The sequence below is a fragment of the Pinus tabuliformis genome, chromosome Q (genome assembly GCF_031772625.1).
Source record: "Pinus tabuliformis cultivar Carrire ecotype Pingquan chromosome Q, CPIR1, whole genome shotgun sequence".
Taxonomy (NCBI): domain Eukaryota; kingdom Viridiplantae; phylum Streptophyta; class Pinopsida; order Pinales; family Pinaceae; genus Pinus; species Pinus tabuliformis.
In genome coordinates, this window is record NC_142296.1 from 335,047,231 (window position 1) to 335,071,508 (window position 24,278).

Genomic DNA, 24,278 nt, shown 5'->3' on the forward strand with positions numbered 1-24,278 from the left:
GTCATTTACCATTTAGGCAGTTATTTACTTTAATTGAATGAAACTAAAGAAGACAGTGGCTCCATAGATTGGCTATGTACATTATTTTTTTCTTTTCATTTTTATCTAGCAAAGCACAATGTTGAAATATAACTCCATGCATAATAGGTACCTACATTCTCATTGTGGCTTGGGAGGTGCACACGATACACCTAAATTTTTTGACCAGGGACTATCCTCTTACAATTTCACTCGATACAGTCCATCACCATGGCCCATCCCATACATAGAAGGCACCAACAATCATAGATATAATCCAAAACTGTAGTTATCAAGAATCAAAAGTCCAATACAATGCAACAGGGTTGAAGAACGACACATTGACATATGCAAAGTAGTGTGCTCTCAGTGATTTGGTCCTATGACCTTGCGATGAGAACAAACTAACAAATCCAATTGGAGAGACAGTTTACTCTTGAAATTCATGGTGGTTGTATAGAACTTAATGTCTTATTACACACATCATTATCTTTCAAGAATCATAGATGTTTGATTTGGAAGGCTATTGAGCTGCTAAACCAGAAATTATAGATTTTGTTGCTCTTCATCATGGTGTAGGCTAGTTTTCTCAATTCCTTAAAAGCATGCATTATTTCTTCATCAAATCCTCTTGCAAACTACAATTTAGATAGAAATATAATAAGAGAAGAATCATTAATAAAAATATTTCAAATCATAAAGTCCTTGTCTAGGTTGTACTTGTATGCCTTTGCAAATATGCTATCCTTTTCCTGAAGTGATTTAGCTACTCCTCTTCGTTGTTCATGAAAGAGGAGTAAGGTCATCATAATTAGTCTTCCCTTCCTTAGTAGCTCGGGCAACAACCCTCTCTCTATCACGATCTCTTTGATTTTCGTGAGTCATGGTGAACAACTGAGCTTGAAATACAACTTTTGAATGCCTTGTCCCTAGCCCAGAAGGGATTCAACAATATTCTTGTATAAAATAGTATGATAGCTACTCTGCACTTGTCGAATGGATATAATTTTATTTGAACCAATCATTCATATATGTGTGTGTGTGTGTGTGTGAAACAAAAAAAAGAAATAGAAATCTTAGGGGAATTTATATTAATCTCCCCATTTCTTTCAGAATTCAATACTTGGTTTTTGAAAACAAGATACATAGAAATGAAATACTACATATTTGGTATTATATGCACATTGTAGATGATGTTTCCATTGCTCAAGCATCATAAAAAATTGTCAGCAACTATCCATCATACAATACATCAAATTATACACGTGAATAAACATTATATTTTTCTAATTAGGTGTCATTTTTTTATCTTTTATTTTGTAACTAATTTTCAAATATAAATTGTGCAAATTAAAATTGGTCACGACCGAGAATAATCTATTTTTTATTCCACTCATTTCCCATTGCAACGGAAGAAAGTTCATCAACATCACAAAGTTGACCACCTCTTTCCCAACAGAAATCTTCCATAGAGGCATCCAAAAAAATCCAAAGCAGAGAATATCAAGAAGCAAAAAAATCCTTTGAGGCAAGGTTATGGGTCGCTGTGAAATGCACTCAATCTTATAGTGGAGGATCAAGTGGATCATCTAGTTCAAAGGTTTGGTTGTGCCATTTTTGTAAAAAAAAATCGGGGAATGTAGGGAGAGTTCGATGGAATTTACTTGGAATGGGGAAAAAGAACAATTAGCTTTATGTCAGAGTGTACCTAAATCAGAGAAAGCTTCTCTAATTAAGCAATTTAATGAACTTGAAAAGTTGAGACATATTGCTGAAGGTTTAGTTCAAACCAACAACAATCCTAGTGGATTGACAATTGGTGGTCCACACTCTTGTTATCAACATCAAGTTTTTGTCTCCCAGCTTGAAAACTTATGGGATGTAAAAGGGAGGGGAAATCTCGATGCATCCGTTGGACGATTTTTTTTCGCAAATGGCATAGCTTTTAATGTTTGTAGGTCTCCTTTTTGGAAGGAAATGGTAAGGAATCTAATTAACAATGCTCCTAAAGGTTACAAGCCTCCTAGTTATGAAAAGATGAAGAAAACAATGTTATCTGAAGAGAGGGCTCGGGTTGAAGTTATACTTCAAGACATTGAAGATAGTTAGAAGGAATCTGGGGTCTCCATTGTCTCAGATAGCTGGACAGATGTTAACCATCGTCCCCTTATCACTATTTTGGTTTCTAACCTAAAAGGAGTTATGCTCTTAAAATCCTATGATACTACAGGAAAGAAAAAAGATGGTCCATATTTAACAGGTCTCCTCAAAGAGGCGATAAAGGAGGTTGGAAGAGAAAATGTGGTCCAAATTGTTACAAATAGTGCCTCAAACAATGTCCTTGTTGGTGGGTTGATTGAGGATGAATATACAACAATTTTTTGGACTCCTTGTTCTGTGCATTGCTAAAATTTTCTCCTGAAAGATATTAATAACATTGCATGGGTTGATAAAACTATAACTGAAGAAATATGCTACAACACTTTATTGTTAATCGTGCAGCATCCATAACAATTTATAGGAAATATGCAAAACTTCAACTCCTTCGATGTGTCGAGACTAAATTTGCATATGCATTTATTATGCTTCAACCCGTTATTAAAATGCATCAATATTTGAGAGAGATGGTGATATCAATTGATTGGCAAAGGTGGAAGGGTTCTCATACTGGGGATGGCCTAAAAGTTGAGGGCATTATTATTGGTCTTTCTTCAGAGAATTTTTGGAGGAGAGTGGAGGATATTGTCACTTTTATTACACCTATTGTTTCCACCCTTCGCATATTTGATAGTGATCAACCATGCTTAGGGGATGTGTTTGAGAGCATGGATCAAATGAGAGAGAAGCTTCATCATATAATGGAAGATGAAAATTCTAGGATCGACAAAGACACCAGAAATGAAGTGTGGGGACTTAGTCTAACAAGGTGGAAAATACTTCATATCCCTCTTCTTTCAATTTCATTCTTACTCAATCCTAAATGGTTTCATAAAAAACTATCGTCAGATGTATAGGTGATGCAAAACTGAAACACTTTTATAAATAGGTGTTACGATCGTCAGGATCGCACTGCTTTACGGTTTGAGTTAGGAAAGTATTTGAGATCAAGAGACCACTTTGCAAATGAAGATTGTGCATACAACAAACAATAACTTGGACCCATCAACTTCTAGATACAATATGGTACAGGGACCCCCTTGCTTCATCGGTTGGCTATATGTTTGTTGTCACAGGTATTCTCAATAACAAATACCTTTAATGTATTGACTTATGGTTTAAACAATTAATTCTAATGCTCATTTTGGATTATTTCTCTTTTAAGATTTTAATGACTATGGCTAACATAATTTTAATTTTATTTTACAGGTGACTAGTTCCTCTACATGTGAAAAAAATTTGAGTGAATATGCTTTCATCTATTCAATGAAGAAGAATTGCCTAGACACAAAAATGGCACAAGATTTGGTGTTTGTACACTCAAATCTACGTTTATTATCCCGACAACAACTAGAATGCAAAACTAGACTCACGAGAATGTGGGATTATGGCGGTCCATAAGACGACAAAATTGATGGCCTTCCACTTGAGGTGCTACAAGACAATGCTGAAGACATGTTTGATGAAACCATGAAGCCTATTGGCCCAAATAATTCTTTTGGAATTGGCTCGAGTTCAACAAGTATTCCAGAAATTGAGCTTGAAAATCTAGATTATTAGGTTTACTTGCATTTTGATATGAATTGTTGGAAGTGACTTTAGAGATACATATATATTTAAAAGTATACATTTAATTATTTATAATTCAAATCTCTTATTCTTATCAATGTTTGCTATTTTCTTGGAATTAATGATGGCTAAATTTTGGACCTACAAAATTATCACTTCTTTCTTAAAACTAAATCAGTGTTTATGAATGTTTCTTTACAATTTCATAAGCATAAACATTGCATGTTTATGATTAATGCTTTGTTTATATTGTTCATTTTTAATATTGTGTTTTTCTCTCTCCTCGTTTCTTATATGTGAAACCTCCAAACTGTTTCTCGTTTCATTTCATGTTTCTCGTTTCTGGTAACATAGTGCTTGTTTCCCTCAATTTTGAAAAGATGGAAAGAAAGAGTGTAAGGAATAGATTAACACTATGATTAATGCTTTGTTTATATTGTTCATTTTTAATATTGTGTTTTTCTCTCTCCTCGTTTCTTATATGTGAAAACTCCAAACTGTTTCTCGTTTCTGGTAACATAGTGCTTGTTTCCCTCAATTTTGAAAAGATGGAAAGAAAGAGTGTAAGGAATAGATTAACACTAAGGAAAAAGAATGAAAAAGACGAACAAGATCAAGGAATGTTGATGTACATTGCCCAACCTAACATCAAGCTTTAAAAGAAACACCGGTCAATGACTTTTGATATTGAAAAAAATGAGCATAGCCCACTGTTATGGGGTTATTGAAAAAGATGGAGGCTACCATTGTCACACGAATTGTCGTGATCACACTATCCTCTTCTAAACTGCAAAAAGAATCGCGTTAACCATCATGAGTTCCCTATCTCTTAGAGAGTGACGTACAAAAGCTCGTTCCATGTATCAGGGACGCCCGGTAAACACCAATGGCTATAATCCCCAAATACATCAGGATGTTTCTTCTCATCATCCGAAACAGTACAACTTTAAATTGAAGGGTGACCATCCTTGCGAAATTGGGATAGTCCTGTGATATCCAGCAGAGTAACAGGAAAACTCATACTCCCTATACCTTCCTTCAGTATGGGCACCTGAGGAATCACTGGAGGCGAGTATCCTTTAAATTGCACTGGTTCAGTGTCACCATAGCAACGTTGCCCGTTGTTCTGATTCCAATGCACATTTCCATTAATTTTATAGGGAACACCAGTCAGTATACCAGAAATAAGAGCCATAGGCATATATGATAGACAATGTTTGTTTGTATAGAGACTTACTTGAAATGTCCAGGGGACGAGGTGCTAAAGAAGACAAGTGATATTTGGGGATCGATATTTGCAGTTTTCCAGTTGGCCCACGTCGTCAATGCCCTCTTGTAAGCCACAAGTGGATCCATGTTTGTGTAGAGCTGATTGTTAGCATGATTAAGTCCCATATGTCCAACCACATTCCACACTATTACATTTTTAATATCATTTACAACACTAAATTTAGCTGCCCCTTGTTAAAAATTTTAATCAGAAAGTTCAGAGTTTTGATATTTCCCACCTTTTATCTTGCCACGAATGGGATGACTCAAAAACCAATACATCAACTCCTTTCCAGTAAACCCCATTGTTCTCAAGAGTGTCCAGATTGAGAATTCTTTGGTTCCAATTGTTATTGAGCACATCAACCAGAAATGCATCCTAGAAAAGCTCCACAGAAGCATCATAATCCTTTTCAGAGAAATAAGATTGTAAGACTTCATTACTCACCATATAATCAAACACACAGCTATCCATGTAAACCACATTTATCAGCTTACCAGGGCCATGCAAATTGTAAGAGGAGGTTGATTAATAACAGTTTGCTAATAAATAACCGTTTTCTTATTGCTAGGAATCATTGCTTGAAACAGAGGATAGGAGTCATCTCGAACCCATGTCCCTGTTAACAAATCGCCTGTCGTTGCAGTTGTTTCCAGATTGAGTTGGACACTGTCCGTCGTCTCTACAACAATTTTCCCATGTGGAGTATCTTCAAGGTTTGACAGAGTTTCCATAAGGTTTCCTCTTATGTCCTCATCAATGACATTGCTTGTATGAATTTCAAAATCCTTATTTTCTTCTAGAGTAGAGTAGGCATATCCATTTTGACTACAAGTCTATGTTACTAGAAATGAGAAACGGGAAACAGAACAGGAAACGAGAATGGTATGAGAAACGAAGTTTGGAGGTTTCACATATAAGAAACGAGGAGAGAGAAAAACACCATATTAAAGGTGAACAATATAAACAAAGCATTAATCATAAACCTGCAATGTTTTTGCTCATGAAATTGTAAAAAAACAATTGTAAATACTAATTTAGTTTTAAGAAAGAAGTAATAATTTTGTAGATCCAAAAATTTAGCCATCATTAATTCCAAGAAAATAGCAAACATTGATAAGAATAAGAGATTTGAAATATAAATAATTAAATTTGTTCTTTTGAATATATATGTATCTCTAAAGTCACTTCCAACAATTCATATCAAAATGCAAGTAAACCTAATAATCTAGATTTTGAAGCTCATTTTCTGGAATAGTTGTTGAGCTTGAGCCAATTCCAAAAGAATTATTTTGGTCAATAGACTTCATGGTATCATCAAGCATGTCTTCAGCATTGTCTTGTAGCACCTCAAGTGGAAGCTCATCATTTTCGTCATCTTGTGAACCACCATAATCCCACATTCTTGTGGGTCCAGTTTTGTATTCTAGTTGTTGTCGAGATAACAAACGTAGATTTGAATGTACAAACACCAAATCTTGTGCCATTTTTGTGCCTAGGCGATTCCTCTTCGTTGAATGGATGAAAGCATATTCACTCCAATTTCTTTCACATGCAGAGGAACTAGTCACCTATAAAATAAAATTAAAATTATGTTAGTCATAGTCAATCAATAAATCTTATAAGATAAATAATCTAAAATGAGCTTTAGAATTAATTGTTTAAACAATAAATCAATACATTAAAGGTATTTGTTGTTAAGAATACTTGTGAAATCAAATGGATAGCCAAATGATGAAGCAAGGGGGTTCATGTACCATATTGTATCCAGAAGTCGATGGGTCCAAGTTGTTGTCTGTTGTATGCACAATCTTCATTTGCAAAGTGGTCTTCTGATCTCAAATACTTTCCTAACTCAAACCGTAAAGCAGTGCGATCCTGACGATTGTAACACCTACTTATAAAAGTGTTCCAGTTTTGCATAACCTCTACATCTGATGATGGTTTCTTATGAAACCATTTAGGATTGAGTAAAAATGCAATTGAATGAAGAGGGCTATGAAGCATTTTCCACCTTGTCAAACTAAGTTCCCACACTTCATTTCTGGTGTCTTTGTCAATCCTAGAATTTTCATCTTCCATTATGTCATGAATCGTCTCTCTCATTTGATCCATGCTCTCAAAGACATCCCCTAAGCATGGTTGATCACTATCAAATATGCGAAGGGTGGAAACAATAGGTGTAATAAGGGTAACAATATCCTCCACTCTCCTCCAAAAATTCTCTGAAGAAAGACCAATAATAATGTCCTCAACTTTTAGGCCATCCCCAGTATGAGAACCCTTCCACCTTTGCCAATCCATTGATACCACCATCTCTCTCAAAGATTGATGCATTTTAATAAGGCATTGAAGCATAATGAAAGCAGATGCAAATCTAGTTTCGGCACATCGAAGAAGCTGAAGTTTTGCATATTTCCTATAAATTGCTATGGATGTTGCATGATTAATAATAAAGTGTTGTAGCATCTTTGCTTTAGTTATAGTTTTATCAACCCATGCAATGTTATTAATATCTTTTAGGAGCAAATTCAAGCAATGCAAAGAGCAAGGAGTCCAAAAAATTGTTGGATATTCATCCTCAATCAACCCACCAGCAAGGATATTGTTTGAGGCACTATCTGTAACAATTTGGACCACATTTTCTCTACCAACCTTCTCTATTGCCTCTTTGAGGGGACCTGTTAGATATGGACCATGTTTTGTCTTTCCTATAGTATCATAGGATTTTAAAAACATAACTCCTTTTGGACTAGAAACCAAAATATTGATAAGGGGAGGATGGTTAACATCTGTCCAACCATCTGAGACAATGGAGACTCCAGATTCCTTCCAACTATCTTTAATGTCTTGAAGTCTAGCTTCAACCCGAGCCCTCTCTTCAGATAACATGGTTGTCCTCATCTTTTCATAACTAGGAGGCTTGTAACCTTTAGGAGCATTGTTAACTAGATCTCTTACCATTTCTTTCCAATAAGGAGACCTACAAACATTAAAAGATATGCCATTTGCGAAAAAAATCGTCCAATGGATGCATCGAGATTTCCCCTTCCTTTTACATCCCATAAGTTTTGAAGGTGAGAAACAGAAACTTGATGTTGAGAACAAGAGTGTGGACCACCAATTGTCAGTCCACTAGGATTGTTGTTAGCTTGAACTAAACCTTCAACAATATGTCTAAGCTTTTCAAGTTCATTAAATTTCTTAATTAGAGAAGCTTTTTCTGTTTTAGGTACACCGTCACATAAAGCTGATTGTTATTTTTTCCCCATTCCAAGTAAATGCCATTGAAATCTTCCTACATTCCTCGATTTTTGTTTTCTACAATAAGGGCACAACCAAACCTTTGAACCAGATGATCCACTTGTTCCTCTGCTGTAAGATTGAGTGCATTTCACAGCTGCCCATAACCTTGCCTCAAAGGCTTTTTTTGCTTCTTGATATTCTTTGTTTTGGATTTTTTTGGATGCCTCTATGGAAGATTTTTGTTGGGAAAGGGGTGGTCTACTTTGTGACATTGATGAACTTTCTTCCATTGCAATGAGAAATGAGTGGAATAAGAAATAAATGATTCTCCTCTGCAACCAATTTTAATCTGCACAATTTATATTTGAAAATTAGTTACAGAAAATAAAATAAAAAATTGACACTTAATTAGAAAAATATAATTAACTAAAAATTTGAAGAGAAAATCAAAGAAAATGAAAACTTAAACAAAATAAAATTATTTATCTTTTTTCAAATTTTCAAACATCTAAATCACATTACTTCGAGCATAGGAGGGACTAACTCCAAAGAAAGGGGTCATTGGCCCATCCAATTACCTCCTAGATCCATAGATGCTAGTCCCTTGCTCTGGCAACCCCTCTAGGATCATATAGCTGGACCAACCGCTTGTTCAAGGGAACTTCGATAGTCAGCGAGTGCCTAGTTCACCTCTAGAGGGACCCATTTTAGACAATTCGAGGAAATTAGAAAGGTGCATCTAGAATTAGGATTGCTTCCTCATATCTCCGGATGTCCCTTTCAGAAGGTTCAAATTTGGCAACGAAACTCAAGCTCAAGCTCTATACCCTGCATTTGATACTTTAATAATATATTTTTGCAGTGTTTTCATTTTACCACATACAACTCTGTCAAACTCTGTTGGTTGAGAGTCAAATTTGTGTAGAGATTCATTCAGACACCCAAAACTAGGAATCACTTTGTTTATGGATCACATTCAGTATCAGAGCACATTACAAAACCATAAATGAAGTCTTGTGGGACAGATTGATGGTCTGGACAAGAAGCCACCATTATGTTTGCTGGAAAAAAAATCCCATTATACCAGAGTTGCCAGGTGGTAGGAGAATGGAAGGGGACAATGAAGCAAAAGGTCTAGCTGAGTGAAGATTGTGCTAAGAAGAAAAACTAAAATACCTCACAAGTAGTTATCATGCTAGAAGAATCTCATTAACTTCACTTGCCCTATATTCTTCCACATCTGGAAATTTCCAGGTTCAAATTTTGCTATTTTCCTGTGTATTTCCAAGGGCCATTTTCCCTGTGAGAGGAGCCCTGAATTTTCCTGAGAAAATTAATGAAGGAGAATTTGTTGGGGCAAATTTACTGTGATTTTTTTATGGCTATTTGTGACTGATTTTCTAAGAAAATTTTCCAGAGAAATTTATATGGTTTAAAAGTTGAAAACATCAACATATTTGTTTTTGCAATTTCAGAATGCATTTGTGAAGAAATTATTTTCTAGGTACAAAAAAATTGACGGTAAAATAAATCAGATCTGGTGTTAAAAGTTCAACCACCATTCACTCCAATTGTGAAAAATCGATTTAAAGTGTAAGCAAACATTGAAATCATGCCATTTATAATGGACCTTGATACAGAACTTGCCAAGTTGGCTTGCCAAGCTGTAAAGGGACTTGTAATGGAATAGCTTAAACAACTGATAAGAGTTTTTGACTTTTTCCCGTGGGATATGAGAGGAATATCAAGATAATGCGGTACTTCCCGGAGCAGTAAAGTTGCAAACAAGACAACAAGTTTCAGACTATAGTGATCACTTTTATCAGCAAACATAAAGTTGAAAAATTGTAAAGATGAACAGCAAGTTGTACTTAAATATTTCAATAGGCTCAGCACAGCAATTGAGAGGGAACTAGGGCTGTTCACAAATAATAAAACAATAGCCATTGAAGCCAGGCAAATTTGTGACCATTTTATGGCGATATTATGTTGGCTTATAAAACTCATGAAATATTGTAATTTTGTCTATATTTTGGCCACAATGGTCAAAATTTCAGTACTATTTCTAACTATAAGAAAGACCAATACTCATATTATGAGGATATTCTACACAGTAGACTGTAGGATAGAATCAAAATTAGAAGCCTGGGCCTCAGCGGTTGCTGGCTTACTGATTTACCACTATTATAGAACCAAACTTACAAGAAGGAGCATTTAACTGTATATTTTTCTAAAGTGTTGTTCCATATTGTCATGATAGTATCAGCATTTTCCCTTGGTTACAAACCAAATCCCATATTTTATTCATAACGATTATACAGTTGCATTCCCATATTTTATTCATAATGATTGTACACTTCTTCAATCCCTTTGACTTATCTTTATGGAAATTTAAGACATTAATAAAATTATCTTATATATCCTTTTCATGAAATAATATAATAGTGAGTACAGCTATGTCTTTCTAAGTTTCTCAATCCCTGGCTTCCCTCTTCAAACTTCAAAGTGAGAAAAACAATCCAAAAAAACTAAAAATTTCTTGACTTAATGGATATTTTCCATTTCCCCTGATATATTACACTGATATTTTCAAAATTTAGGGATTATTCAAAATTTCAAAAATTGCGACTTTTTCATGGCGATATTATGTTGGCTTCGAAAACTGATGAAATATTGCAATGTTGTCTATATTTTGGCAACAATGGTCAAAATTTTAGTATTATTTCTAACTATAAGAAAGACAAATACTCATATTATGAGGATATTCTACACAGTATGATAGAATCAAAATTAGAAGCCTGGGCCTCAGCATTCGATGTACACTGTTGCAGTCAGAGGCTTTGAAGCTGAGCATCACTTATGGCAAATGAAGCTTGCTGGTAGGGAACCGGCAATTGAGACATATGACAGGGTATTAGTGGTTTGTGCGGTGGAGAAAAATTTGCTGGCAGTGGGAAGATTGATGGCTGCAATGGAAGCTGTTGGAAAACCACCTAGCAGGAAAACATTTTCATGGTTGGTGCATGGTTATGTGAAGGGTGGACATTTTGAGGAGGCTGCAAAGACACTCATTACTATGCTCGACAAAGGGCTGTACCCTGAAAAGATGGAAATAACAATGGTTCTTAAGGGTTTGCAGAAAAACCTGCAGAAGACAGGTCACCCTGGGGCCTGAACTATACCTTAACATTTGTAAGCGCCTTTCAGATGCAGGTTTGATCGAGCCTTGCCTTATATATTTGTATCTAGATAAACTTTGTATTATAAGGATGTTGTGAGGCAGAGAAGTTAAAGATGGAAATTTCAGTCCCAATCTACATTTTTGTTCCAGATATAACTTGATACCAGGGCACATAAAATGCAGTGGATATGTGTGGAATTTATTCCTGTCTCTGTGTGTTTTATGTTATTCGATAGCGATAAGGTTTTCTGTTTCTCATGATTGAGCAGTCTCTTGTTGAATTTGTATTCTTGTCCCTCTCGTACTGGTAATAAACTGATATTGTATTGAATTATTTTTTATTTTCTAATAACTTGGATACTTTCTAATAGTAATTGAAGAACTACATCAGCTATCTACTGTTGCAGCTAAACAGGCAGATTGTTTTTAATAATGAAAATGGATTAATACCGTGTAGAATTCTTAGCACCCAAAATCTTGATATTCGCCAACTGTACCCCAAATTTCCAAATATTTCTTCCAAAATTTCCATTAATTTCCGAGCAAAATTGGGGCTGCTACTCTATCCTAATTTCCTTCCTGTGCAAAATTTTGGGACTCAGGAGAATGCCAGTCAACTTAATTTTGTCCTCTCCGAGAATCAACACAATAAAAGTCCCATAAATAGGAGTGATTAGTTCAGCAGAAGCTTAGGACCAGCTCTGTTTTAAATGGGATTCCGAGCTGCTGCGCCGGCCTTCATAACACTGTATTGGATCAGTGCAATTTTTCTTGTATAAAATGGTATCACTGCCTTCGTTAAAGTGATCGGTATAGAGCTTCGAGAGGCCTGTTGTAGCTGACTTGAATACTGTGTGAAAGAATATGGTTTCTAGTCTCATTCGGCTAAGTTCAATTCTTTTGGCTGATAGAGTTTTTCGTAATGGTCTAATTGCCTTGAATAACCGATTAGCAAACTCGGGGAGCATAGAGAATACTGCAGAAGTAGGATGTTTATGAACTGAACAAATGAAAGAGCTTACCAATTTCTGCAGTGAATGGTGTACTTATATTAAGAGCTCTTCAGAGGAGAGGAGAATATGATAAGCCAAAACCATTAATAATTCATAAGCAGCCACTGCAGACCTCCCAAGCCATAGTGAGAACGTGAGTGAGCCGATTCTAAATCAAAATCCATCAAGTATATGTAGTAGGTCCTGGTTTAAAGAACAAGGATGGCGATATTTACAGGTAAGCTCATTATTTTGATTATATTTTTCATTTAACAATTATCCTCTGTTTTTATTGTGTAAAAACTACAAGGATTTCACAATAAAATGGGTGACACGGCTCTCGTTACGTTGCTAAGAAGTTATTATGCAAACTTATTCTTGAATCTTTATGATCATAACAAGGTCATGTTGTCATCCTTACAGAAACTCTGGAATAGTTATAATGTTGCTACATACTAATACTGTTTAGACTTTTAACTGGAAAATTTATCAGCAAAGGTTACCTTGAAAATGAATTTAAACTGGCCGATATTTACAACTTCATAACAATCTAACTCATTGAAATCTAAATCATATAAAAGGAGAGAAGTTAGAACCTAAAGTTATTATGTAAAGTAACGAGTCGTAGATTTCATAAGAAGCACTATAATTGTTTCCCCTTGGTTATGACACAGGCATTTGCCTTCCCGTGCGGCGTGTATCGAGTCAGCAACAACTGGCTTACTGATTTACCACCGTTATAGAACCAAACTTACAATGAGTATTTAACTGTATATTTTTTCGAAAGTTTTGTTCCAGATTGTCATGATAGTACTAGTGCTTTCCCTTGGTTACAAACCAAATTCTCGATGATGAAAATGCCACTAATCTTTGCTATGGAAGCTGAAGGTACGATTAAAATATCACTGAAGTGGTATGAGTTACAGAAAATTTCACCGCAGTCAGAATCATTTTAACGGAGTACATATACATGCATTGATATATCATATGGACGATAGAACAGAGGTTTCATTAAATTAGGCTAAAAGAGGATATTACAGGACTGAACATAGGTATAGCGCATTATGATATGAACAGTTGATCCCAGCGAACCTCACCTACCCAAATCTTGAGAGAATTATGTGGTCTAGAACGAGCATTCATAAAAGAAAACCAGAGATTGAAGTGTGTAGGTAGTACCTTTTGACAATAGAATTGACAATGCTGTTGAAGATAACTCGATGGGGGCGTGAAGTTGCTTGGCTCTGATCTGCGCCTTTCTTACATCTGAGTAGTGATGGGTTTACTCTCTTCTTCTGCTTAAATTCTTGAAAAAACATGAGCAACTGGAGTCTAGAACTAAAATTTAATAGCAACTGGTGTTTTTCTTTGACAACGCTCTCACAATACCCTGCGTTCTCAACGAGTTCTTTCTTCAACCGCTAGCTCACAATACCCTGGACTCTGGAGTGCTTATGTTTAATTTCCAGAAACTAAGAGTCCAGCGCAGAAACTAACAGTCCAGCGCAGCAGGCTAACAGTCAACTGCTAATTAAACTCTCTGTATGTGTAATCAATTGCTAATTAAACTTGATTTAATCCACGGTTTGAAAAATTAAATTTAATCTGAGTCTGAAAAAATAAATTTAACTGCAAGTCTATCCGGAAACGGGCAGAAGAAACTGCAAGTCTATCTGGAAACGGCCAGAAGAAACTGCAAGTCTATCTGGAAACCGTTTCTTGCCAGTGAAAACGAAAACGTCCGTTGCAGACGGCGTTTTCTAGTATGGTCGGGTTTCTGCCAGAAACAGGGGACATCGTAACTAGGCTGCAAGTAGGAGGCCTGCTATACTGCTAGGTATAAGTATGAAGCTCACAGAAGAGGCCATGCCAGTTGATTGTGTCTGCCACCTAGACCTAAATGGTCTCTTAAATCCACAAAGGCAGGCACAAGCTATACCTTTTTGTTCATGGCAGAATTGACACCAACTACTTATGTACTTGAATAATGCCCAAATTTAGTCTAACTACCTTTGACGCCAACAACTATCTGGACTTCAATACTGCCCCAGTTTACTCCAACTGCCTTTACTATTTCAATGGTGCACGAACTTAGCCCGTTCTGTATGCCTTCTAGATGGAAGAAGAAGAGAGATTCGCGTCGGGGGCATGAAATTGAACTTTGTGTTTACATTGGCCATGGATCACCGGATATGGAGCAGGAAGCTTTATGGACAATGCAATGGGATTGCTGCCTTGATTTTACCCTACCGCAATCTCTGTATTCATTATTTCTTTTACCCAGCTCCTCTGATAGATATTATTAATGGTATCCTGAGTATGTTTTTCTACATTGTGGAGTATTTTTTAAGATTGATTTAATGAATAAATAAATTCAGTATTGAGTTTTAAGGTTAGTTTAATTGGTCGTTGTTAAAGTATTTTGTCGATCAGGAGGTCACAGGTTTAATTCTCTTAGATGCTCTTGGTGTTAACCCATGCTAGTCGATCGAAAAACTTTAAAAGATTCCCTTCTGATTGATCTACCCAAATTTTCTATAAATGTAGTGGCCACCCGTAAACCACCTAAAAAAAATTCAATATTTTGAAAAATCTTAAAAACATTTTAATTATGCAAAGTTATTGAGACACTTTAATGATACAAATTTAACCCATTATACTTTTAATTCCAATATATTCATACCTAATTTCTCATTAATTAAATTAATGCTGCTATTTCATATGGGACTGCATTCATTTCATATTTATATGTCACGTTTATTTCAAATGGCGTGCATAGGCCTGCTGCTCCATTTGATTTTAGATTTATTTCTGTATTTTTCCCTGCTGCTGCATTCATTTCAGGTTTATTTATCTTTTAAGTTTGTTATGATATTGCTAGCTTTACAGGCATGTATTCTGGCCTGCGGTTCCCTGATTTCAGGTTTTTTCCGTCTTTTCCCATGACTGATGTCAGGGTTTTCTCGTCTTTGCCCTTGAGGATAACGTGCATGGCTCGCTGCTTTCATAATTTTATAATAGTGTTGGCTGTATGGATTTGGAGTTTATCTTCAAATTGTTTGTCTAGTTAAGGGCTCTAACAGTGTTGGCGGTATGGATTTGGAGTTTATCTTTAAATTGTTTGTTTGGTTAAGGGTTCGTTTTTTCAGAGGTAAAGAAACATGTTAATTGTTTAAATCTAGAAGATTTTGTTGGAGTGAAAGCTTGACTCTTATGAACTATCAGCTAGTCATTCCAGGTGACATGGTTTTCCTTGAATAATGGTAACAAATTACTCTACATTTATCCATAACAACTAAAAATAACTATCCTCACAATTAATTTGACAACTAAATTATGATAAATTTTCTTACTATTTCCAGATTTCAGATTTTTTCTATACTGCCATCATTTGAAATTTATTCTGGTTGTTTTTTACCCTGTTACGGGATCTTTCAGGCATGTAATCTGTTGTGGCTACACCACAAAACCTGATCAGGACTGGTGCTTACCAGCACTACTTCACCGGTATGAAAAGTCTAACCAGAAGTTCAGTTTTAATATGGTTGTAAAGTTAGTTGATATATAAATAGAGATAATTTCAGTTATTTTTTATTATTTAAAATATAATGAATTTATTATTAAATAATAAATTTAATTTAGTGAAATATAAGTAAATTATAACATTTAAATTCAAAATTTGAAAATTAAAAGGTTTTGGATACGTGGTGATTAGATTAAGGAATTTTTAGATATTAAGTTATTGGTTCAATTTACTGCAATATTTAAATGCTATTCTTGAACATGACTAAAATATAATCTCACCAATATTAAATTAAAAAAATAAAATAAAAAAGAATACTAATTATAAATTATAAATTTTTAAAAATTCTATACATATTACAATAGTATGCCAAAAATAAATTAACATTGAATAATTAGAATAGGATGATAGATATAAATCTCGGCTTGTTTGTTGATTAACTACACCTAAACATTTTTCTACTAAATTTTTAAAATTCAATATAAATTTTGCACATGTTTTTCATCACTGAAAGCATACCTTTATTGTGCGGAGATGCACATTCTACAACCCATTATGACCCCAATGTGTAGTATGTCACGTTCTTAATGCACCTTTATTGCGTGGAGAGGCGCATTCTACAGCCCAATATGACCCCACGTCCTCATTGGGCCGAGTGCATTCTACCGCCTAGTATGACCCCGAGGTGTAAGTATGTCACCTCCTCAAAACATAATAAATAAAAATTTCATTAATGTCAGCCAAAACATTCATTTGAATCTTAAATGGCTAATGTGTTTAATAGCTCTTCTTTGATCATACACTTGAATCTTAAATCACTAATGTGTTTAATAGCTCTTCTTTTATCATATAAGAATTTGAATGGATCATAAATTTCTTTAAAAAAAAATTTTTTACCACATTAAAGTTCCAAATTAAGTAAAATTTTAAACATTTTTACTCTTTAATCAAGCCAATAACATTTCTTAAATTAAAAGAAAAAATGTTAATTCAACACAAAGAATAGAAAATCATGCTCCAAAATATTTTAATACTTCTTTTAATTAAATATTTGTAAAATGAACATTTAAAACAAAAAACCATATATATTAATTTGATGTAGTTTTATTATAAATTTTGTTATCATACTATGTAAAAAACATCATTAAATCTAATATTGATATTAAAATATTAGTATTAATATTAATATATTATAATATTAATATTATTAAATTTAATAACTTTGGATGGATATATATATATATATATATATATATATATATATATATATATATATATATATGTGGAGGGAAGAACAAAGACATAGAGTGATAGATGTGGAGAGATAGAGGGAGTGATAAGGGATATATGGAGATAGAATGAAGGAGAGAGGAGAGGAGTAATGAAGGGAGAGAGAAAGAGAGGAGTGAGAGAGGGGGAGAAGCTTAAGAGAGAGAGATGGAGGCATAAAAATGGAGGGGGGAGAGATGAGGAGAGAAGGATGGAGATAGTGACAAGATTGGAGGGTAGAAAGAGAGAGAGAGAGAGGGGGAGAGAGAAGAAGGTAGGACAGAAAGGGAGATATGGGAAGGACTAGATAGAGCACTTGAGAGGGAGGGACAAAGAGATGGAGTTGGAGGGGGAGAGAGAGAATGAAGAAGAAACACACATAGAGAGAGAGAGGGAGTGACAAGGGAGATATGGAGAGAGAGTGTGTATGTTTTGGGGTGAGATATGAAGACAAAGAAGGAGAGATGGAAGGAAGGGGGGGAGAGAAGGAGAGATTTAGGGAGATAGTGACTAAGTTGGAGGACGAAGAGAGAGGGGGGGAGACAGAAGGAGGTGGGAGAGAAAGGGAGAGAGAGGACGTGAGAGAGGGAGGGGGAGAGAGAGGGAGGTAAGAAGAAAGACAAAGGGAGATAAAGGTGGAGAGACAGAGAGAGGGAGTGATAAGGGAGATAGAGAGAGAGGGAGAGAAGGGGAAGAGAGAGGGAGAGGGAGATGAAGGGGAGGGAGAGATAGATAGATATGGAGAAAGAGTGTGTATGTTTTGGGGGTGATATAGAGAGGCAAAAGGGAGGCAGAGGGAGATAGAGATATAGATGGGAGGTGAAGAGAGGAAATAAGAGAGAGATAGAGAGAGGAAGAGAGGGATGGAGAGAAAGATAGATATGGAGAGAGAGAGCATGTGCGTTTGGGGGAGGGGGTGGCTTTAGATAGAGAAACAAAGAAGGAGAGATGGAGGGAGATATAGATATATATGGGGGGAGAGAGGGAAGAAGATTTTTTCGCTAGATGCATTGATTTCAGTATAGATGACAATTTCTAATCCTATTTGATTGCTTGAACTAGATGTATTGATTTCAGTGTAGATGACGATTTCTAATCCTATTTGATTGGTTGCTTTAGATGCATTGATTTTAGTGTAGATGGTGTTTTCTAATCGTATTTGATTGCTTGCACTAGATGCATTGATTTCAAAATAGATGTTAATTTCTAATTATATTTGATTTCTTGCACTAGATGCATGGCTTTTAGTGTAGATGTTGATTTATAGGCTTATTTGACTGCTTGCATTAGATGCACTGATTTCTAATCCTATTTGATTGTTTGCATTAGATGTCGTTAATCTTGAGACTGTAAATTATTAAAAATATTTTTCAATATTAGATGGAGTGGGGAGGGAGGTGGGTGTGGGAAGGAAGAAGATTCCTTGCACTAGATGCATTTATTTCAGTGTATATGGTGGTTTCTAATCTTATTTGATTGTTTGCACCAAATGCATTGATTTTAGTGTAGATGTTGATTTCTAAACCTATTTGATTTCTTGCACTAGATGCATTGATTTTAGTGTAGATGTGGATTTCTAATCCTATTTGATTGTGTGCATTAGATGCATTGATTTAAGTGTAGATGTTGGTTTCTAATCTCATTTGATTTTTCACATCAGATTAATTGATTCAAGTGTAGATGTTGTTTTCTAATCCTCTTTGATTGCTTGCATTAGATGCTAATATTAAGGCTATAGATTAGTCAAAAAAAAATCAAGATATATTAAGTAATACCTAGAGGGACGTTATTAAGAATTAATTAGTTGTCAAAAGTTGGGATACCTGGAATTAAAATGGAATAGATGTGGAGAATCAATCCTCCTACAAAGTGAAAATTAATCGTTAACAAGAGCGTCTCCCTTCTTAATCGCCAACTAATTACTAATAGACAATTACATATATTCAAAATTACTAATAGATAATTGCGTACAACAATGTATTCAAAATATTTATAAGAAGAAAAGATATATTTATAAATATTCAAAACAAATTAAAATATTCTTGAAATAGATGTGATAATTGTTTAGATGTAAAGATTTTATAAATATGACCACTCATTAAAAAATTCAAAAATACATTATTTCTTGACTTTGCAAAATAGACTATAGATAAAAAAATAAAAATAAATAAATAATCAAATAAATTCTTGAAGGAAATAAATTATTTCAAACATTAGAAAAGAAACAAATTATTTCAAGAGTAATATTGACTCAATAAATTCTTAAAACTAGTCATCAAGATATATTTAGTAATACCTAGAGGGACGGTATTAAGAATTAATTATTTGTCAGAAGTTGTGATACCTAAAATTAAATGAAATAGATCTATAGTACCAATCCTCCTGAAAACTATTGAAAATATTCTCTCTCTTCTTAATCACCAACTAGTTATTAATAGACAATTATATACACATATAAAATATAATGCAACAATTGTCACATTCACAAACACTACCATCCAAATCCAAACATGTAAATACGCAAACCACTGAAAACATCCAAAAACGGATGTACAAACCATTCAAGGAAAGAAACACAAACTAAATTAAAGAAGAGAATGATATGGTCATGCCAAGCAAAGATAACATAATACGAATTTTGAAGTTAATCTCAAATATATACATAATAATGATGATCTAAAAATGTGACATTGTTGCACTCAATTGGAGCTAACTTAGATCCATCTAACACTAGATCTATCATGCGCCAAGAGGGATCAAATACCTCGAGGTGCAAACCTTTCCTCAAGTTCTACACTCCAAAAAAAAGGTTTGCACCTCGAGGAATTTGATCTCTCTCAGCACATGATAGATTCGATGTTAGATGAATGTTACAATTGTATCTGGTTCAATGTTATCACACAACTTCACTTCCTCTGACCATCTGTCCAAAATAATTTGAATGGCCTAACCATAGCTTGGCTAAGCTAGTTGACTGCATGGCACATATTTGGTCTAATGTTCACAAGATATATTAGTGAACCCACTAGTTGTTGATAAATGGTAGCCTCCACTACTTCACCTGAAGTAGCATCCTGTTTCCTACAACTGGTTGCTAGAGGTGTCTCCATGGGTTTTCTACTCTCCATGTGGAACTTCTTCAGTATCTCATTTACATACTTGCCTTGAGATACAAATTGTTCCCCATCTCCTTGCCATACTTCCAATACGATGAAGTAGTGCATGAGTCCCATGTCCTTCATTTCAAATTCATTTGAAAGGTTCTCCTTACAAGGTCTAATCAACTTATCTTTACCCATTAAACTCAAATCATTAACATATAAGACAATAATCAACAATTTACCTTCTACCATGATATGATAAATGTTTGCATCCACTTCATTTTTCGTGAAGCCCGAACCAGTGAGATAGCTGTCGATCCTGGTGTACCAAGAATGAGGTGCTTACTTGAGGCCATATAATGCTCGCTTGAGTCTACTCACATGCAACTCTCAATCAAAGGTCTCAAAACCTTCTGGTTGCTTAATGTACACCTCCTCCTCAATAAATCCATTGAGGAATTTTGTCTTTACATCCATTTGGTGGATCTTCCACCCCATCTATGCAGATGAAGCAAGAATAGGTCTAATGCATGAATACCTTGCTACATGAGCAAAGGTTTCCTCATAGTCAATTCCCTCAACTTGAGAGAATCCCATGGCCACAAATTTGGCCTTATACTTCTTTATGCTTCCGTCTGCCACATGCTTTACCTTGAAGAGCCATCTCAAACCCAACACGGATTTATCTGTTGGTCTTCCCAAATACTATTCTTTATAATGGAACCATATTCCTCTACCATTGCATCGACCCATACAGGTTGCTCTATCACTGCGACAACCCTGGTGAAAATTCCATGTAATAAAAGTTAATAAAGGAAAAATAATGACCATGGTTGATGAGACACTTATTCCAAGCTGAACGTTGGGCAAGGCATCCTAGTGTGGGTGTTCATTTAGTTTACTATGGCTAAGGAAAATGGCAAAGGAAATGGAAAATTCTTTGGAAAGGCCAGAGGCATTAATTGGAATTTTATTTATGAAAATAATGGAAATTAGGAGAAAAGGAAGGTGAAAGGTCACAGGTTGCATGTGAGGAGGAAAATGAAGGAAAATAAAGAAAATAGAGACCTAATTGATAGAAAGGCTTTTGAGGATCAGTTGATACCTTTTGTCAATTCAGTTTTGGAGCTCTCTCATTATTCTCTCTCTCTCACACTCACTCTTGGAAACTTAGAGTTTTCTTGGAGCTCTTTGGTATTAGATCAAGAAAGGAAAAGAAGATAAGAGGAAGGAAGGAGCAAGCAACTACAATAGAATTCTTTGCAGGTATCGAATTACATGTGTGTTTTCCTTGCTAGATTTTGCATGCATGGTATTGCATGTGGTCCTTTGCTGTCATGGCATGGGTTTTTCCAGGTGTGACAGTGCTTTCAGCCTATCCCTGCCATTTTTGTATAGCCATGGTGTGATGGGGTTCTCATGTTTTGGTTGAGCTAGATTGTCAGATGGATTCAAAGTTGAGTGAGGTGGATCTCTGAATAATTGAACACATAGACTAGTAATCCTTGAACCAGACTGTGGGTTGTGGTGAAGCCAAATTTGGTGTTGTTTTGGTGGGCCTAAGAATCATCAACCGATGAATGGTGGAATATATGGTAAAGCCTAGAGGTGGGTGCTCTCCATCAAGACTAGTAATCCTGAGATGGGATATGAGGTAAATCTTGGAGAGTGGAGTCTCAGTTTAGGGCCTAGTGATCTTATGTGGATTGTAGTAAATCCTGAGAGACTAGAAGATAAGAAAATTCCTCACGGCGTAGGTGGATAAATCAGGTGGCATCCATGCTTATTTTGTTCTAGTGATCTGGCAGAGATCATGGTAAAGCCTGCTATCACATGTTTCTTGTGTTGGCCTAATTATTCGATGTGGATTGTGGTAAAGCCTGGTTTTTATTGATGAGGGTGAGGTGGTGTAACCTCAAGATTCCCTAGTTGGTTCTTTTGGTTTGAATCCCACATTCATGCTTGGAATATGGCACAGGGGTGATTGGCTGAAGAGAGACTTGGCTCAACCAATCTACGGTCGGGTAGAACGTGGTAGTCTCATCCCAGGTTGGCTTTTGCATTCATTAATAAGAGCTTCTTTCCTTGGTATATTATGTGTAAATGTAGTGGTTTATATGTGGATTCTATGGCTGATGTATCCTTGATATTTCTATTGTTATTATGTTGGTTATATGCATGTATTATGACAGTGATGATGCATGTCTCTCCTCATCTTTTGATTTGTAAATGAATTAGTAATGTATCTATGACCTAATAGATTATAATGCAGCTAATGATATAAGGGAACAATACTTCTTAGTGATAATCAAATAAGTATGAGACCCCTATGCTCAAATCTGTTGTTTAAACTTATAGATTACATATTTTTGATATGTTTGAAAAATTGTTTGTCATGGCTAGTAGGGGTTTGGTCAAGTCCTTGTTCAAGTAATTCCATTTGTATCATTATTATCTTGCTATCTTTTAGTTCTAAAAGTATCATTGAGTTCTGGGAGTGACCTAGTCACTGGGTTTGAAAAGGTGGCACAAGTCCTGGAGTGGCAGGCATAGGTATGAGGAGAAAATACCCCAGACGCATGCATACCCATGTTGTGGGAGCGTCTGGAGCCTCCTCGATGCATTCTTGTCCATATCAAGGGAGTGTGTGAGGGTTTAATGGCCTAAAACTTCAGTTGGTCTTAGGGGCTAGTTACCTAGGTGGTTGGGATGGCTCCTGGGAGTTTTGTTGTTGATGTGGAAGGTCTGTGTTTTTGTCGATTCCACTTCCTTAAGGTCACTTAGGAGGTTGAATCCCATTATAGTGACCTCTCATCTCATATTTACCCTGGTTGGCTGGTTACTTGGGTAGATGTGGGATGAGCGTGTTACAATTTCTTCCTCGAAAGAGGATGGCTCAATCTCTACTAGCTCAGTCATTAGAGCCATGTAGCTATTGTACTATTCTAGTGACCTTCTCTGCATGCATTGAGAAGTGGGTGCTCCCACAGACTCTCTAGGATCATGCAACAACCTCTCAGTTTCTTTGGTTCATTTTCTCCCTTCTTTGGATATTTATGATTGAGTGGCTATCTCCACTCTCTGTTCCTCAACTTATGGTTGCTCCACAACTTCCTCAGGTTCCTCCTTTGGAGGTAAAAGATCTTGATCTATTTTCAACTAAAGAGCCCTTTTAAGTGAGCAACTCATTGGTTTCTCCTCATAAAACTTTACATCCCTTTACAGAACTGTCATTCTGAGGGATGGTAAATACACACGGTAGTTGTTAAGAGTTTTTTTATAACCCATAAATTCCCTCAACTTAGATGTTGGCTCAAGATTCTTCCTAGAATATTTGGAGACATGGCAGTAAATAGATGCTCCAAAAATATTCAAGTGAGGCACATCTGACTTTCTCCTCGAGAAAGCCTCTTCTAGTGTAATCGCTCTTAGAATTCCATGAGGACTCTAGTTCTGCAAGTATATTGATGTGTTTCAGGCCTCTGCCAAAAAATGAAGCAGTAAGCCTTATTCATGCAACATCATTCTCGCTACTCCCATAATACTACGATTCTTTCTCTCAGCCACCCCATTATGTTGGGGGTTGTGGGGTGTTTTCAACTCCTGCCTCCCCATTATGTTGTGGGTTGTGGGGTGTTTTCAACTCCTGTCAAATGCCTTCTTTTGCACAATTTTTTTTAAACTCATTAGACACATACTCACCTCCCTTATTTCTCTTGAGAGCCTTCACCTTCTTGTTGGTTTCTTTCTCAACAAGTGCCTTGAATTATACGAACTTGGAGAATGTCTCATCCTTCTTTCACATGAAGAAGATTTAGCACTTTCATGAGAAGTCATCTACAAATATAACATCATATTTGTGCCTGGAAGTGGAGGTTGTCGAGAAGGGTCCATAAACATCAGAGTGGATCCTTTCAAGGATTGCATGTGCTTTGTTGTCCCAATCATGGTA

General features: G+C 35.7%; 1 protein-coding gene across 1 annotated transcript; it reads right to left on the reverse strand.

The window, feature by feature from the left end:
- Positions 1–6,763: 6,763 nt before the first annotated feature.
- On the reverse strand, positions 6,764–7,978 carry LOC149219554 (uncharacterized). The gene has a single exon (XM_089386857.1). The coding sequence runs from the start codon at positions 7,976–7,978 to the stop codon at positions 6,764–6,766; it is 1,215 nt and encodes a 404-aa protein (XP_089242983.1).
- Positions 7,979–24,278: the final 16,300 nt, after the last annotated feature.